General features: G+C 34.8%; 1 protein-coding gene and 1 pseudogene across 1 annotated transcript; one reads left to right on the forward strand and one right to left on the reverse strand.

Moving 5' to 3' along the window:
• Window positions 1-4,670: 4,670 nt before the first annotated feature.
• LOC131323803 (protein trichome birefringence-like 34) lies at window positions 4,671-5,253 on the reverse strand (annotated as a pseudogene).
• A 441-nt stretch (window positions 5,254-5,694) lies between these two features.
• LOC131322875 (protein trichome birefringence-like 34) lies at window positions 5,695-17,036 on the forward strand. Its single transcript, XM_058354426.1, has 5 exons — window positions 5,695-6,012; window positions 7,612-7,783; window positions 15,441-15,637; window positions 16,156-16,314; window positions 16,615-17,036. Exons 1-5 carry the CDS (start codon window positions 5,921-5,923, stop codon window positions 16,961-16,963), a joined length of 969 nt encoding a protein of 322 aa, XP_058210409.1. The 5' UTR covers window positions 5,695-5,920; the 3' UTR covers window positions 16,964-17,036.
• Window positions 17,037-18,086: the final 1,050 nt, after the last annotated feature.

Genomic DNA, 18,086 nt, shown 5'->3' on the forward strand with positions numbered 1-18,086 from the left:
ACCACCGAGCTCCGTACCAACTCCGGAAGCATATTACCGAGGGCTCCGTACCGACCCCGAAGACAGCACCGAGGGCTCCCGAGCAAGCCTCCTACGCCTAATGAGACACATCATCGAGAAGAATCCTCGCGAAGGGCTGACCTGGCCATGTGCTCCGTAACCGCCTTATTTGGTGCGTCATCTATGATGTCACCCGAGGCGATTACCTGAGCGTGACCTCCACGTGCTAGCTTGGAGGCCAAGTAAACCTAGGTCTATAAATACAAAGGGATACTCGTCTTTGAGAGGTATGCCATCTTTCCCTAACCCTAGATCTATATCCTCCTCTGAAATCTAACTTGATCGTCGGAGGGTCACTGGGCTTCCATAGCCCTAGTGACTTGTTGCAGGTCCAACGGCGGAGGCACGGAGCAAACGGAGGAAGGAACTGGAATCCTTTCGTGATCAGGATCCCGACAATTGGTGGAAAATGCCGGTTTTGTCGTCTGAAGCATTAAATAACACTGTTCATTGCACTGTTCATGTTCTTCCCGAGGCCTATCTCCTTCCCAAGGCCTATCTTCTTCCCGAGGCCATCGACGCTCTTCCCGTCATGGCCAAACAGTCGTTAGAGAGGACGCACTTTCTCCCTAACCCGAGGCCTATCTTCTTCTCCTTAGATCTAACTTGATCGTCAGAGGACACACGGAGCTATAAAGAAGGAGCTAGGAGCGGAACCCGAACCGATTGATCCAAAATTGAACCCCGACAGAATCATAATAGAAAAAAAGAAAAAAGAAGAAGCTACTAGCTACTAGTAACTAACTAATTAATTAACAAAACTAAATAGATGTTACCAAACGGTAACGCAAATAAAAGTTGGCTCTCGCACTATTGAACTTCATTGTTATGAGGGGAACTTAAAATTTTGGGGAGATTGAACTTGAAAGATTTAGGAACTTTTTTTAATTTTTGTAATTTCAATTCTATAAGAACTTGAGAGCTTTAGGGGAGAAATTTACGTGTTGTATTGTGAATAGTGTGTAACATTGCTCCAACATGTGCCTCCAAGAATACTCAACAACCTCTCGAGTACATAAACCTTTCAAGGAGGGAGCCGTGATTTGAACTTTTTAAAAGGCCGGTCAAATAAATTACTACTACTTGTGCAATACTCCTTTCAGTTTTTTTTTTTTTTTGAAATTGTCAATTTCATTTCAGAGCCCGAAGGCAATACAGATTTCATCAAAAGATACAGGAAATAACCAAAACTACCAAGATTTCGACACAGGCACCCCCTGCAAGCAGGACCGACAAAACGCCTAAATTAGAAACCAATCTAGGTCCAGGTAATAGAGAATCCTAACGGACCCCCAGCTCGAATCCGCATAAAACAAAGCATAACTGAAATTTGAAAAAGCAACAACAACTAAAAAACAACAAAAAAGAAAAACAGCTCTCCTGCCGGAGCAAACCAACAGTTGATTCTTGTATTGGGCTGGCGCGGGATTTTTGTATCAGCTCGATGGGCTTGATACTAAAGAATTCTGGGCATTGGTGCTTGCCAATTCTACCAATGGCGACTCTTTCTTTTTCTTTATTAAGTAGAAGTATCTCTTTTTCTCGTAATACGGGTCGATTTTTGATTTCAGAGAGCTCAAATGTCCATACTGTAATACTGATTTAAATTCAGGCATAAAACACCAAATTTGCTTAACCAAATACCATCGAACCATAACCAAAACCTCTACAACTACAATAAGCTAAGTTAATTATTTGTAGGTAAGAAGTTTCCCCTAATAAGAGCATCCACAGTGGAATAACCAAAAGTCAATAATCAAAGTTGCCACATCATCTTTTGATTATGCATTTAAGGGGTTGCTAATGTTAGCAATGTAGAGGTCCACAATGGTACAATCAAATTTGAATAATCAAAACTTGCCACATCACCATTTCAATTTATAAAAATCTAAAAATTTTGAACATAGAAAATAATTTTTTAAAAATAGATTTCAAACTAATAAAAATAGGTTATTAGAAAAAGAGAAAATAGTTTTTTGAAAACTTTGATTTAAAAAAAAAAGTTTTCAAGAAAAAGTTAAAAAAAAAAAACAGTTTTCGAATAAAAAAACAGTTTTTGATTTTTTTTTGAAAAGAATAGTTTTTGAAAAAAATAAAAATAAAAAATAGTTTTTGCAAAAATAAATAAATAACAGTTTTGGAAAAAAAAAGTTTTTGCAAAAAAATAGAAACTTTTTTTAAAAGTATTTTTCTTAGAAATATGTTGAAAATGGAAGAGAGAGAAGGTTTTTGTGTTATGATGGTGTACTTGATTAAGGAAATATGGGGACAACTAAGTTTGATTAGTGGCAAAAAGTTGCTAGTTTTGATTATTCAAGAGTCAAAATTTGATGAGTTGCTAAGAGGTTGTTAAGTTTGATTATTCTACTGTGAGCTCTTTTTTGAGCAAATGTTGTTAACCTTAACAACATTTTAATTTTGATTATACCACTGTGGATGCTCTAACATATTTGTTAAGATAGTGCATATAGTATAACTATAGGAACCAGGGGCCGTGTTGTGCCCTCCAAGGGACAACACCGTGCTGTCCCCTCCAAGGGACAACACCGTGCTGTCCTGTCTTTGCGAGATCCGCTTAGGTCTCGTTCTGATGATTGAAAACGTTCACATTGTAGAGCTCATTGAGTAGAACAATTTTACGAAATATCAGCTCGATTAAACATCATTAATTGCCTGATTCGAACACATACAACTTGCTAAAAATGGAATCAAGTGGATTTGATCCAGTGTTTCAGATCTATTCTTTTTAAAATAAAAAAGTTTCAATTAGGTACTTAATGATATCTGATCAAGTTGATTTTTTACATGGTTGTTCTACTTGACATGCTCTACGAAATGCACATTTTCGATCATCGAAACGAGATCGAAACAAGCCCAGCAAGGATGGGACAGCACCGTGCTGTCCCTTAAGGGCACAGCACGGCCCCTCAGTCCATAACTATAACTCATTCATATTACGGGCATCCAATGATTGTTTCCTATAAAAGATGTAAAGAGTTTTTCTCTGTTAACAAAAAGAAAAAGGCAACTCTTTCTTGGACTTTGTTCTCCTTTGAAATCTTGAACACAACCTTATTGAAAATCTTAAGGATCTTGAATGGCGCTTCTTTCTCTACTTATCAATAATAGGAAAGGTAAGTGTAGAGAAGCTCATTCCATACATCAGGAACTCCAGGAAGACACCAATGCCCACAATCCGAGTAACTCCGAGGGTTCGATAATTGCTCTTCAGTTAAATTCACCCATTGCTTTCTATAAATAGATGGATGCCCGTCTTTCCGGATACTCGGAGAGTTGGGTTATGTTGACAATTTGCACCTTCATACCTCTCACTTCCAATCCATCAATTGTTTCCTCCACCACTTGCATCATTTTGGGATTTGACAAGGTTCCCGAATACCCCTCCTTGAGTATTGGCTCAGTTTCATTGTAACAGTTTTGGTTTGTCTATTTAAGATCCGTAGTTTGAGAAGAAAGTGATGTTCTCGAACTAATTGTACTCGAGATGTAGAAAAAGTTTGTCCAAATTGCATTGATACTGCATTCGCACTACCAACGTGGCCGTTTTGGCTAAATAAGCTAAGTGGTTTATTTTTTTGTCTATATTCAATTTTTTTTTGCATTGGTTAGTTTTTCGTTAATTTTTTCTGGATTATTGCTTCATCATGACGAAAGAAATCTAAAAAGTAAAAAATTACGATCGAAACCTAATTTTTTTGAATAAAAACAAAAATAAGCCAATAAGTCAAATTTTTTGTCTTTATTCAAAAAAAATTGGATTTCGATCGTAATTTTTACTTTTTAGATTCCTCTTGTCATAAAGAAGCAATAATCTTCAAAAAATTGACAAAAAACTAACAAATGCAAAAAAAATTTGAATAAGGAAAAAAAAAAAGCCAAGTGACTTATTTAGCCGAACGGAATGCAATGCTTTATATTTCCTCCTAGAATTTTGATCCATAGTTTCCTAACAGAATCAGTTGGTTTGGCCTATCAAATCACAAGTTCTAACCCGGTCCTATATGTTGATATTCAACATGCCTGACTTACACCTAGTCCCCTTCAACTGGGCCAGCCACTAAAATCGTACGTATGGATACCATCCTTAATGTATATTGGTTCGTTTCTTTGTTGTTCCTCATCTTCCACAAAATCGATCCTCTTTGACTGGACAAATGTGGAGCTCAACATGTCTAGAACTTACAGGAGAAGGGTTTTTTCGCTCATACAACCAGTATTATGGAGTATATAACTAGCTGGAACTCTCTAGCTGGCTACGTACCCTTGCGCATCTTCCATCTGAAAGCCAAGAGGTCAATTCTCAACCTTTGGCTGAGTGTTGATTATTTTCCTCATTAGTTGGTTATTTGACTTATTTCTCTCTTTCATGGGCTTATTTATTCGGCAAATTGTGCACATATTTTGCACGGGAGCTTTTGTCGTTGGACTTCTCATGTCATTCATTGGCTAGTTTTTGTACTCCATAAAGCGATTTCATACCAGTTGAGGAAAACATGAAAAGATGAGATGGCGGAGATATAATTATTCTTGTAACCTCAAGGCATTCTAACCAGTTGAAATCAAAACTGCAACATTCTAACCAGTTGAAATCAAAACTGCAAGTAATAGAAAACATACCGAAAGTGAGCCGGCGACAAGCTGACAAAGAACAATTTGGTCTTGGTACGATTAACATGGGTCTCCAACCAATCTGCCCAAGTCTTCAGACCCATTTCATATCTCGTAACCATTTGTACGTCAAATGTTTCATTGGATTTCTCGGATAATCCCCACCTAACCATCAAAGTTAATACTTACAATAAAAGATTACCTATTTAAGGCATGCAACTGATTCTCTTCAGTAAATATCTGATATATATCGAGTACAAGAATCAATGTGTGGCTTACAATCTTTCTCGCAGATTTTGGATTGTTAGAATATGAGATTCCAGTGATCAAATGATATGAATATGTACTTACAAGACCTTAATTTTCGTTTTTCTCCTCAAGCCACCAGATATAGGAATCAAAGATTAGTTTATCTGCATCAATCCAGTGTCGTGCATGATTTTCAATTGCCTCAATTCTGACCGTCCAATATTGTACATGATGGTGGAATTGATCATCACAGTTAGATTGAACCAGAAATGGAGCCCAATAGAAATCAGTGGAAGCATTGTATTCCTTCATCATGTAAAGAACCAATTAGCCTTTCCATAGGAAGATTACAACCAGGATTTAAGAATTTAAGGGTAATGAAATCGTAGGGGTGGGGAAGGGAGTATAATAAGTGATTTGAAGAGGACTTTTTTGTATTAATTTGAAAGGGATTTGCAGAGGATTTACTGAGGAGAAATTATAGGCGGAATTAATGCTTGTGGAAGATACAGTTCAGCAACACTCTAGCTATCAAATCCTCTGGCGTAATTATTTCTTTAATGGTATTCATTGTGTATTCTTCTTCCATATATAAACCCATAAAATCACAACCCAAAATGGAACACCAACGAGAGAGAGAGAGAGAGAGAGAGAGAGAGAGAGAGAGAGAGAGAGAGAGATGGCTCCAATAGCGTCAAGTATGATACGTTGCAGCTTTCATTTGCTCAACGTTTGTCTTGCTGCGGTTCTAGTCACCGTTGCAGTATATCACACCACAGACAACAGAAGCAGCACATTCCGTTCGGTGACTAAGATCCGCATTGAGTCGGTGATTGAGAGACGAGTTGATGATTCGGTAAATGATGTTTCCGTGAATGGAGGCCGGGTCGATTCGGTGGTGTCAAGCTGCGACTTGTTTTCGGGGAAATGGGTATATGAAAATAAGTTCTACCCGTTGTATAAAGATAGAGAATGTGGGTTCATGTTTGATGATTTGGCTTGTGAAAAGTACGGAAGGAAGGATTTGGAATACCAGCGTTGGAGGTGGCAGCCCCATGGTTGTGATCTCCCAAGGTCTCTCTCTCTCTCTCTCTCTCTCTCTCTCTCTCTCTCTCTCATATACATTTCAAAATCTTTGTCGCAGCGAGAAATATACATGTCTATATCTTTGCAAATTAGGTTTCATAATGTGGCCCAAAAAACGGATAATCATTCACTTGTAGTTGTTTATATATATATACATATATACACACACACATACAGTAATTTTCAGGTCCACTCGCTCGGATTTTCTTATGATCCGAATTTTTCATTTTCTGATCGATTTGCGCTGACCCGAACCGCTCTATATGATTAGAATGTGATTTTACAAGTACCCTCAAGAAATTAGCAAAAAACATGATCGGAAAAGGCTTGATCCGATCAGGTTTTTTAGTGAATGATTCAGAAAAAAACTGCACAGATCAAGACTTTTCCAGTCAACTTTTTTGTTGATTTCTCGCGGGTATCCTTAAAATCACGTTCTGAACATATTGAACGGCTCGGATCATCGTAAAACGATCGGGAAATGGGAGCTAAGACACAAATCCGGACTATAAGAAAATCCGGGCGACCGGACCTGAAAAGGAATCTCTATCTCTCTCTCTCTCTCTCTCTCTCTCTCTATATATATATATATATATCGGAACGGTTCAATGGACACCCTAAAAAAACACCCCAAAAAAACACCCATAATCTCATTCTCAGAGTTTCCGATCAAATTTTTATGATCCGAACCGTTCAATGTGTGCAGAATGTGATTTTAAGGGTGCCCGCGAGAAATTAGCAAAAAAAATGACCGGGAAAGGTTTGATTTAAGCAGTTTTTATTTGAACCGTTCAATAAAAAACCGTTCGAAACTGTTCGGATCAAGCCCTTCCCGGTCATTTTTTTTGCTGATTTCTTGCGGGTACCCTTAAAATCACGTTCTGATCACATTGAGCGGCTCGGATCATCAAAATTTGATCGGGAGCTATGGGGTGTTTTTTTAGGTGTCCCCGGAACCGCCCCGTATATATATATAAACGCATATATAGTGTCCTGGCCACTTTATACTAATTTCATTTGATCGCAAGTTTATCATAATTTTTTGACACTAGCTATTTTTTTATTATTTATAGTTGAGAAAGTTAATTTGTAACAAATCTTCTACTCGAATGATGCAATGGTAGAAATGATGTACTTAAAATGCATCTATGTTTTGGTCTGGTTATTATTATTATTTTTGGTCTGGTTATTGGTAGTCACACAACTGAAACAAACGTATAAAGTTATGTTCCAAAAGCATTTCCAATAGAAAGAAGAAAAAAAGAAAAGAAAGAATCTGTAGTGTATAATTTAGATTCAAATCAACGTAATGGTTGCGCAGGTTTCTATTTATATAACCTAATTATAAAAGAAAATATTCTCTCATTTAGATTTTACAATATAATACCTTTTCTATTTCGAAAATTGTTTATGTTTAAATTTGTAGTGTATTAAAAACTCGTACCAGGTGCAAGTCACAAAGCTCGATCATATGTATAAACATGTAGCATAATTGTTGTTTCAGGTACTCCATTATGCATGTTTGAGTTTACTAGTGTGATTTTCTGAAATAGTATTATAGTTTAATAATCTCTGCGAATTGAGTAGGTTTGATGCAAAATCATTTCTGGAGAGACTAAGGGGGAAAAGGTTAGTGTTCGTTGGGGATTCGGTGAACAGAAATCAATGGGTCTCGATGGTGTGTTTGGTCGAATCGTCAATTCCTAAAGCACTCAAATACATGCGGTTGAAAGGCTCCTTGTACACCTTCAAGGCCACTGTGAGTACTCCGATCCACCTATTTTCTTTCTTTCTTTTATTTATTTTTTTCAAAAAATAAAAAAAACCAAAATAACTGAGGCTTTGCTTGTTTCTATGTAAAATATTTTACATAATGTATTTATTTAATTTTTGTAAAATGATTTTGGAACAAATAATTTTCATGTGAAGTATTTTCCAATGTTTGATTCACAAATAAATTTACTATTCTCTCCGTCCCTTTTTAAGAGTCACACTTCGTAATTAGTTTAACTTTTTATGGAGACATCATCATTACATTCTAAAAGTTATAACTTTTCGTACTTACCCTCAATGAAAATATCATTACTACACTTTTACTCATTATCATTTTAAAATAGAATCTGCTTGTAGGGGCAAAATAAAAACTGTATCAATTTTTACCCACTAATTTTACAAAATAGACAAGTGAGGGACAATCCAAAATGGAATACTGGACCCCAAAAAATGAACGGAGGTAGTATATATATATATATAACAAAACATAACATGAGAAATAGGATGAGAAAGGATAAACAGGAAGGGGAAGATAGCAAATGATCTCCGCCTACACACTTCACATGTACATATACATATACTCATGATTGATGAAAGGATAAAAAAAATAAAATTCATATTTACAAAAGAGAAGATCATGGTCATGGATACAACTAGGAGCTACCTCTCCAGAATTTAATTTCCAAGAGTATAGGGGTGAAGAAAGCGGATTTGGGGTGTTGTTGTGCACCCTCGCATTACACGTGCAGTGCGGTCGATCCGACCGTTCATTTCGGCATTAGACGGCTCGGATTTGTAGAAGCTCAGATTAATCTGAGCCATTCATGCATGCCAAGATGGACAGTCGGATCAGCCACACTATACGGTGTAGTGCAGCTGCCGCACTACACCCCCTCCCAATCTGAAGAAAGCGAGAGAAGGCAAAGAGATAAAAATGACTTATGAGTAATTTGAGAGGAAAACATTTTCAATCATATAAGATAAAACGTATTATTTTGAAAAATATTTCACATTGTTTTTGCCCAATCAAACAACGAAAAATAAGTAAAATATTTTACATCGAAACAAACTGAGTCAATGTATATACTTATGTTGTTTGGGCTAACGTCACTGTTGTTTTTCTATTTGAACTTATTTTTGTCTTTTCAAAATTGTTCAAGTTTAACTAAGGATCTTTTAAGGTTAAGGTTGTTCTGACGAAAGAAATTGAAAAAATAACAAACATATGGATAAAATTTGGAAAATAATCAACTGAAACAAAAGAAAAGGGGTTTAATCTTTATTTTTTTCCCTTTCATGTTATGCATAATTATTTTTTCAATTTCTATTGTTGAGACAAATAAAAAAAAGCAGAATTTTTGTGTCAAAATTTAAAAAATTACTCTCTCCGTCTCTTTTTAAGTGTCCTGATTCGTAACTCCAACTTATTAAAAAAACATAATCATTACACCTTTCACATCAACTTTTTCCTCCACTTTTTCTACTTACCCATCATCATTACACTTTATTCACTAACTTTTCAAAATGAAATATACTTTTAGGGACAAAATAGACAATGCATCAACTTTTACCCTCCTAACTTTACAAAATGGACATTTATTAAGGGACAACCCAAAATAAAATAAATAAGGGATGAAGGGAGTAATGCTTTACATCTTTTTCAATGGGATGGTTAGTGTCGATTACGATTTATTAGTTTCCTGCATGTTGAAGTAGATTTGGGACAAAACTGAAACAATACAAAAAGAAGAGTTCAATACTAGAATATGTGGTCCATAAGAGCATCCATAGTGGTATAATCAAAACTAAAAGGTTGCTAAAATTATGAACATTTGCTCAAAAAAGAGCTCACATTGAAATAACCAAATTTAGCAATTTCTTAGCAACTCATTAAATTTGGCCATTGGATAATCAAAATTAATAACTTTTTGTCAATAACCAAATTTAGTTGTTTCCACATTTTTTCAATCAAGTACACCATCATTATAAAAAAAACCCTCCCTCTTCCATTTTCAACATGTTTATAAGAAAAATACTTTAATAACAGTTTTTATTTTTTTTGCAAAACTGTTGAGTACTTAAACTGTTTTTTCCCAAAACTGTTTATTTTTTGTTTTTGCAAAAACAGTTTATTTAAAAACTTTTTTTTCTCAAAAAATGTTCTTTAAATTTTTTTTTTTTAGTTTCAAAGAACCATTTTTTAATTCAAAAACTGTTTTTTTTTTTAACTTTTTCCCGAAAACTATTTTTTTAATGAAAGTTTTCAAAAAACTATTTTCTCTTTTTTGAATAACCTATTTTTTAGTTTGAAAACTATTTTAAAAAAATTATTTTCCATGTCACAATTTTTAGATTTTTATAAGTTGAAAAGGTGATGTGGCAAGTTTTGGTTATTTAATTTTGATTGTACTATTATGGACTCTACATTGCTAACTTTAGCAACCCCTTAAATGGATAACCAAAAGAAAATGTGACAACTTTTGATTATTGACTTTTAGTTATTCCACTACGGATGCCAAGTAATTAATCTCATTAAGACTAACAGACTGTTAGCATCTCATTGCCGTTTCTTTTACTTTTTCTTAATTGTTTTTTTTGCATTTATGAACAGTAACTAATTAGACGAAGTAAATGAGACAGTAAGTAACGAAATGCCCCGAGACTGTTATATATTTCTCATTTTATAGTTAATGGGATACCATAAATTTGTGTTTTCTTAATTGAATGACTAATTAATGTGCCATTTATGGAAATTTCACTGGGCCGGGGACAGCTAGCTGATTCCATTGGAACCTTTACTTGTTTTAACTAGAGTAATTCACTTTAATTTTTTAGATTAATCATTCATTTTGACGGGAAGAATCTACGAATTAAAAAAAGAGAGAATTTTTCATAAGTCTACTATAGCACTTTTCAAACCCATCTAGTCCACTTCTAAGTTTCATAACCCATTAAGTCCACTAATAATTTCAATGACAAAAATATCTCACCTAAGAAATAAGGGTCTTGTTTGGCTAACACGAAAATATATTTTTTCTATTTCTTCCCGTTTTTGTTGCAATCAAGCCTCTGCCGCCGCCACCACTGCCCCACTGCCACCACCGCTGTCACTGCCGCCGCCGCTGCCATCACGCCACATATAACGTTATATGTGTAACAAAAAACGTATTTTTTCATTTTTCCCAATTTTTTTTATTGAACCCACTACACTTAACATTTAACGTTATATATGTGACAAATTTCTCTTTTTGTTTTTTCCTATTTTTCTTGTATTGATTTTTTAACGTTATATGAGTGATAAAAAATTTCTAGCATACAATATTATATGTGTGGTAAAAATTTTCTAACATGCAATATTTCTTTTTGATTTTTCTTGTTTTTAGTCTTCAACGTTATATGTTCGTCCATACAAAACATATAATATTATATGTGAGTTTTTTAATATCTAAATATCGCAAAAAAAAAAAAAAACAGAACATATAACATTATATTTGAGCTTCTGCAACTATGAATCTCACAAAAAAATAGAACAGAACATATAACATTATATATAAGCTTCTGTAGTTCTAAATCTCATAAAAAATAGAATATATAACATTATATCTGAGCTTCTGTAGCTCTAAGTCTCACAAAACATGACATATAAAATTATACTGTATGTTCTCAAAACAATATCATATCTTTTCAACAATATTATATATCTCAAAAAATAATATTATATGTTCACATATCATGTCACCATTATCCTTATTTTCAGTCGCGCCTTGAATCCCAAGTTGAATGTTGATGAGGCCACAGGGAGTCGAGCTTCATTTTTTCACCGTTTCTTCATCGAATCCTTCAAAATTTGTGATTTTCTACCTCCGAATAGCATTCTCATAACCTCTATATCTACATATATACATATTCAAAACAACATAAACAACATTAATATATCTCAAAAATGAGATATAATATTATATGTCTAACCCAAGGAAAAACACATATTACACATGACAGAAGTTCATATATAACGTTATATGCTCCGTTGTCCATCACTTATTGAATTGGTCCGCGCAGCGGCTTCTTCGACTTGCTTCTGATAATATATTGATATATCCATATGTGCTTTTGAGAGGCCGCTACACGAACCTATTTAATAAGATAACATATAACGTTATTAGTTCCTCTTTTTTTTTTTTTGAATTTTACAGGACAAAATCTCATATACAACGTTATATGTTCTCTATGCAAATTAAAATATATTTTTTATGTCAATACAAGCTCATTTATATATATATATATATATATATAACGTTATAAATATACCGTTATATATGACTGAAGCTCATATATAACGTTATACGGTACAAAAGGTCATATATAAAGTTATATGTTCTCTTTATTAAATAACATAAAATATTTCTAATCTAGAATGTTATATATAACAATATAACGTTATATATTATTATATCTTTTTCTAACTAAGAATGTTTTAAAAAAATGACATTAAATAACAACAAAAACACAAAAAAAAATATTTTTTGTGTGACACGAAAAACACACATATAATCTTACATATTTTTTCAAAAAATACAATCTGTTCCAATCTTATATGTCTAGCCCCAGAAAAAATACATATATAACCTTATATATTAATTCAAAAAACTCTAAATATATCAGAAACAAGTCGGAGAGGCCACTGCGCGGACCAAATTAATAAGTGATTGATGAAAAACACAAATATAACCTTATATATTTATTCAAAAAATTTCAGATCTTTAACCCTTGGAAAAACACACATATAATCTTATGTATTTATTCAAAAACCTTCAAATCTGATGATTGCTCCACCGGGGTCTGACAATCAACAGAACTGCTCCACTGGGGTCTGATAATTGCTCCACTGGGCTTTGTTGGGTAAACCAAAGTCTCCCTCTGAGATTCCGATTTTGAAAATTTGAATATTAAATTCAATTGTTCCACAGATAAGTTGGGTTCCTCCACCCAGAGGATTTGATCATAGCCAACTCCACTGGGTCTGTGATACTCTCGACTGATGCTCTCGAGGCTTGCGTCCTCGTCCTTATTCTTTTCCCCGGCGGAAAGTTCACCAAGGGAGGGGAGGAGAGAGAGAGAGGGGGAGAGGGGAGGCTCAGATCTGTTTTGTGATCTAGGGTTTCTCTCTATATGTCATATAGGAGGATTTTTTGGTCTTGCAAAATATCTCTTTTTAAGTAAATTGGAGTTATTAGGTTATATAACTATATTAGTAGACTAAATGGATTATGAAATTTAGAAGTGGATTTAGTAGGTTACAAATATGCTATAGTGAACCTCCCACCAATTTTTTATTAAAAAAAATATGGTCAAAAGCTGAATAAAGTTAACGAAAGACAAAACAACTTTAAAAAGACCATTTTCGGGTCCTATCTTTTTTCAACTTTCATCCATACCACAGTTGGCCCAGGCACAAGGCCCTCAAGGCCTGGGTCTTGGGCATCCTCAAGATATTCAATTTTTGGGGCACCCCAATTTTTTTTAGGACTATTTTTAGAAAATGCTCAGTCCAAGTTTAAGAAGCAAGACCCAGTCTCTTGAGTATTGATACTGAGGCAGTAGGACTTTCTTCTTATAAAAGATTTTTTGCCTTCATTGTTTCCTTCAACTAGCGATGTGAGACTATAGGTGGGAGGCTTTGTTTTGCAACTTGTTTGTCCCACATCGACAGAGGAAAGGCTCAATTGGCAAAGTGGATTTACTATAGTGTCGGCTTTCTCTGACTTTTTTTTTTCCGTAAAAATAGTCAAGCGTTTAGGGCACCATTCTTAGAATAGGCCTTGGACACCCAAATACCTTGGGCCGGTCCTGATACATACGTTGTCTTGTTGGGAGGAACTCTTAATCTCAAATATTTTACCAGAAATTTAAAAAAAAAACAAGTTAAATTCACTAACCACAAATATATAAAATAAGGACCTCCTAAGGACCACCTTAACTTAATAAAATAAGGACCTCCCTTGCCCGATAGAATTTCGATGATCCAAACCGCTCAATGTGTTCAGAACGTGATTTTAAGGGTACCCGCTAGAAATCAGCAAAAAAAAAATGACCGAAAAGGCTTCATCTGAGCAGTTTTTGTTTATTTTTTATCGAACGGTTCAAATAAAAACTGCTTGGATGAAGCCCTTCCCGGTCATGTTTTTTGCTGATTCCTCGCGGGTACTCTTAAAATCACGTTCTGAACACATTGAGCAGCTCGGATCATCGAAATTCGAACGGAAAATGGGAGGAATGGAGAGGTCCTTATTTTAACTAAAATAAGGACATCTTTATTTGAAAATGACTATATATATATATACAGACATCTAAGGACCTTAAAATGAGGACTTTATATGCGGACCTCCCACTTCTTGCCTTTCCCAATCGGATTTCGATGATCCAAGTTGCTCAATGTGTTCAGAACATGATTTTAAGGGTACCCGCAAGAAATCGGCAAAAAAAATGACCGGGAAGGGTTTGATTTAAGCAGTTTTTATTTGAACCGTTAGATAGAAAACAAACAAAAACTGCTCGGATGAAGCCCTTCGCGGTCTTTTTTTTTTGCTGATTTCTCGCGTGTACCCTTAAAATCACGTTCTGAACACATTGAGCGGCTCGGATCATCAAAATTCGATCAGAAAAGGGAGGTCTGCATTTTATTAAAATAAGGTAGTCTTTATAAGAAGAAGACTCTATATATATAATTATATAATGCTCACTGTTTAGTGTCTTAGAAAAGTAATTAATTTAGTCGAAACTGTTAGGCCAGACTCGTTTATATATAGGAGGAGGAGATATCAACTAGCTAGGAGGAGTACTTCAAGGAGGGGGCAATTCGACTTGAATTAAAGACATAATGGACAAAACTCTATGCATTGAATTAACCGAGTACAGACCTCTCACAAGAGGAGGTAGGTTTTATACTCTTGGAAAAAATAGAGTAGTATGAAAGTGGATGAAGCTAATAAGTTTTGAAATTGGAAGGGAAACCAAATCAGATTATATATAGTAATTATAAGAAAGCTATTTAATTAGAAAGAAATCATAGGGCAATGTGTATATGAATCCTCAAAAGTCGTGCAACACTAGTTTTCAAAATAATCTCTAATTAAAAATAAAATCCTTCAAATTAATACTCCATCTCGGGTCCACACTTAACTTGCTCCGCACCTGAAAAATATTAAGGGGCCCATCATGTATACTTATTTGGAGACATGACATTTTTTTTTTTGGCAATGTAAAATTAAAATTTGGATGGTCGTCACAATTTTTCCTGCATCTAAAACTGGATTGACACAAGTGGCCGGAGTATTAAACACTTTGCTTCTAATATCTCCTCATTATCAATCCCAATTTTAATCTCTCGGCCGTAATACAAATCCTCCAAAACTTACAACCGGCTTCAAACGAGGCCCTTGTCTATGATTCTATCCTTGTTTGGGTGGAATTCAAGCTACGTATCATCCAAGCCATGAAGCACAGGATTTGACTTGTACTTCATAGAACTTTAATCGGTACCGTATTTATTTTAGTAGTATTGAATGCTTTTATGTGATTAATTCTGATCTGATCTGGTTGCACGTCTCAATGACTAATTGTTGGTAAATGCAATATTATTGAAGGAATACAATGCTTCAATTGACTTCTATTGGGCACCAATGCTAGTGGAATCCAACAATGATAATTCATCCCACCACGCATCATCCAATCGGATTGTCAAAATTGGAGCCATTCAAAAGCATGCTACACAATGGGGTGATGCTGATGTTCTTGTTTTTAACTCCTATCTATGGTGGATTATCCCTAAGTTGAAGGTCTTGTAAGTATAAACGATTAACTTCTATCTCCAAAAACTTGTCTTGAATACGTTCACATATTGATCACTATTGAGGTTGGTTGGGTCCATCACGAGACCAACTTCAATGAGCTGATGAAGTTCCTCTTATAGTAGCTAGCTAGGATTATTCGACCATATCATCCACGTAAGAAGTTTGGTTGATCAGATGACCATGATATCATGATCTTATGGCATTTGTCTTCGACAAGATAAAAGAAAATTGGATTTGAAGAATAACCCCTTCTTATTGTTAATAACCTTGATTTGTTTCGTGAATTTTTAGCTTGGTGAATTTAAATAGAATTTAGGTTAGAATCATCAAAGTGTCCAGGTAAAGCCGAGCCCCAAGCAACACTTTCTAGCTGGTCCTATTGGAGAAAAGTCATTTCGTTGTTATACACGAGTGAATTCTTTTTCTTTTTTAGACAATGTCCAACGAAAGCAAATTCGTTTCCTTTAAATATGACTGAATCCTTTTATCTTGGACAATGACCACACAGGAAAGGATCATTTGAAGACCCTTATCCAGTCTACAAAGAAGTAAAGATGTTGCAATGCTATAAGATGGCTTTAAAGACGTGGTCAGCGTGGTTGGAAACCCATGTTAATCGTACCAAGACGCAATTGTTTTTCGTTAGCAATTCAGCCACTCACAGCAGGTATGGTGATAACTTAATCAATGAGCTGATGCCTTTAACACATTGTACCAATCTTACATTACTCCATTCTTGAGCAATTATGAAAGCCATATATATTAAATCTGCAGAAAAAAAAAAAAGACCTAATAAGATAGTGAAACAAAGATATTTGGTGACATGTTTGATGGGTCATGTATAACTCCTTGATACACACCTAGCACCACAACATCCGTACCTAGTCCATGTAAAAAGGTTCAAAGCAGAATCCAAAAGGTAATTTTACTACATTATCAGGCATTACTAACAACATATAGGTAACAGGGCTGACGAATGGGGAGTGCCTAAAGATCAGAACTGCTTCAATGAAACAAAGCCAATTTCGAAAGAGGAATACTGGGGGAGTGGATCGGACACCAAAATGATGCAAATAGCAGAAGCAGAAATTAGCAAATTGAAAAGCAGAGGGTTAAAAATACAAATGCTCAATATAACCCAACTCTCTGAGTATAGGAAAGATGGGCATCCCTCCATATACAGGAAGCAATGGCGCCCTTTAAGTAAAGAGAAGTTGTCAGACCCCAGAAATTATGCAGATTGCACTCATTGGTGCCTTCCTGGTGTGCCAGATGTCTGGAATGAGCTTCTCTTTACATACATTATTCATCATTGAAGACATTATTTTCTTTTCATTTCTTTTAGTAATTTTTTTGCACTCTCTTTCATATTCTGCACTCTTTTAATATCACCATTCATGTGAAGCTATATTATTACCCTTTCGTGTGTAAAAGTAGTAATGAAAAAGGTAATACTACTATAAATTCACGTGAATAAAGATTAAAAAAAAGAGAGTAAGAATGTGAAACAGGAGGATGTCGTATTCTCTCCGTCTCAAAAATTTTAATTCACTGTGAAAAGTCACATGAATTTTGGATAAAAATAAAATAATTTTGAACATATATTTTTTTAAATAGTTTTTCACATCGGTCTAAAGAACTAATTAAGATTTTAATTTAGTCTAAATAAGTTTAAACTATTATGCACGAAAGTACTTTTTTATCAAATAATTGTTTGATCTTTTAGAGTGGGCTAAGATTTTGAGGCGGATGGAGTACCTTTGTTTTTTTGGCAATTAAAGAAAAAGAGCAATAGATTTGTATGGAGGTTATCTTGTGTGTTTCTAAAAACTTTTGAAGTATCTTAGTTTTTAATTTGTTTTGGAAAATTACCAAAATGAAATTGCAGCATGCATTCCAAGCTTGGGTTACCTGAATTTTTTTCCTAATCCTAGTAGTTTTTTAGTTGGAGAAAAACTTATTCATGGCTCATCCGTAGCCTCCAATGCCATTTCAACACCTCAGTAATTATGTCCTTTAACTGCAGTAAAAAAATTTCCTTTCACATGTGCAACAATTTCCTCTTAGTCACTGTTTGGTGCCCAATAAATGGCATTATGATTGATGATTTTGTGGGGCCCATTTCAAGTCCCAGAAAGATGAATCAAACTGCAAATTATTTTTAAAATATTTTTCTATGGGTTCTTGTAAAAAAATGAGCTCAATTTGATATCCATAAGAGCTTTTTCAGCATCCATAGGAGGCTCTATGAATTCTCAAAAAGATCCACGGATGCTGAAAATAGGGGTGTGCATGGACCGGATTGGTTCGATTTTAGAGTAAACCAAGAACCAAACCACTACCTACGGACTATGAATTTGGGGAACCAAACCAACCCATAAAAAAGTATAGGACCAAACCAATCCAATCCAATCCCATCCAAATCATATTAGACAATGG

The sequence above is a fragment of the Rhododendron vialii genome, chromosome 4a, assembly GCF_030253575.1.
Source record: "Rhododendron vialii isolate Sample 1 chromosome 4a, ASM3025357v1".
In the NCBI taxonomy this organism is placed as follows: domain Eukaryota; kingdom Viridiplantae; phylum Streptophyta; class Magnoliopsida; order Ericales; family Ericaceae; genus Rhododendron; species Rhododendron vialii.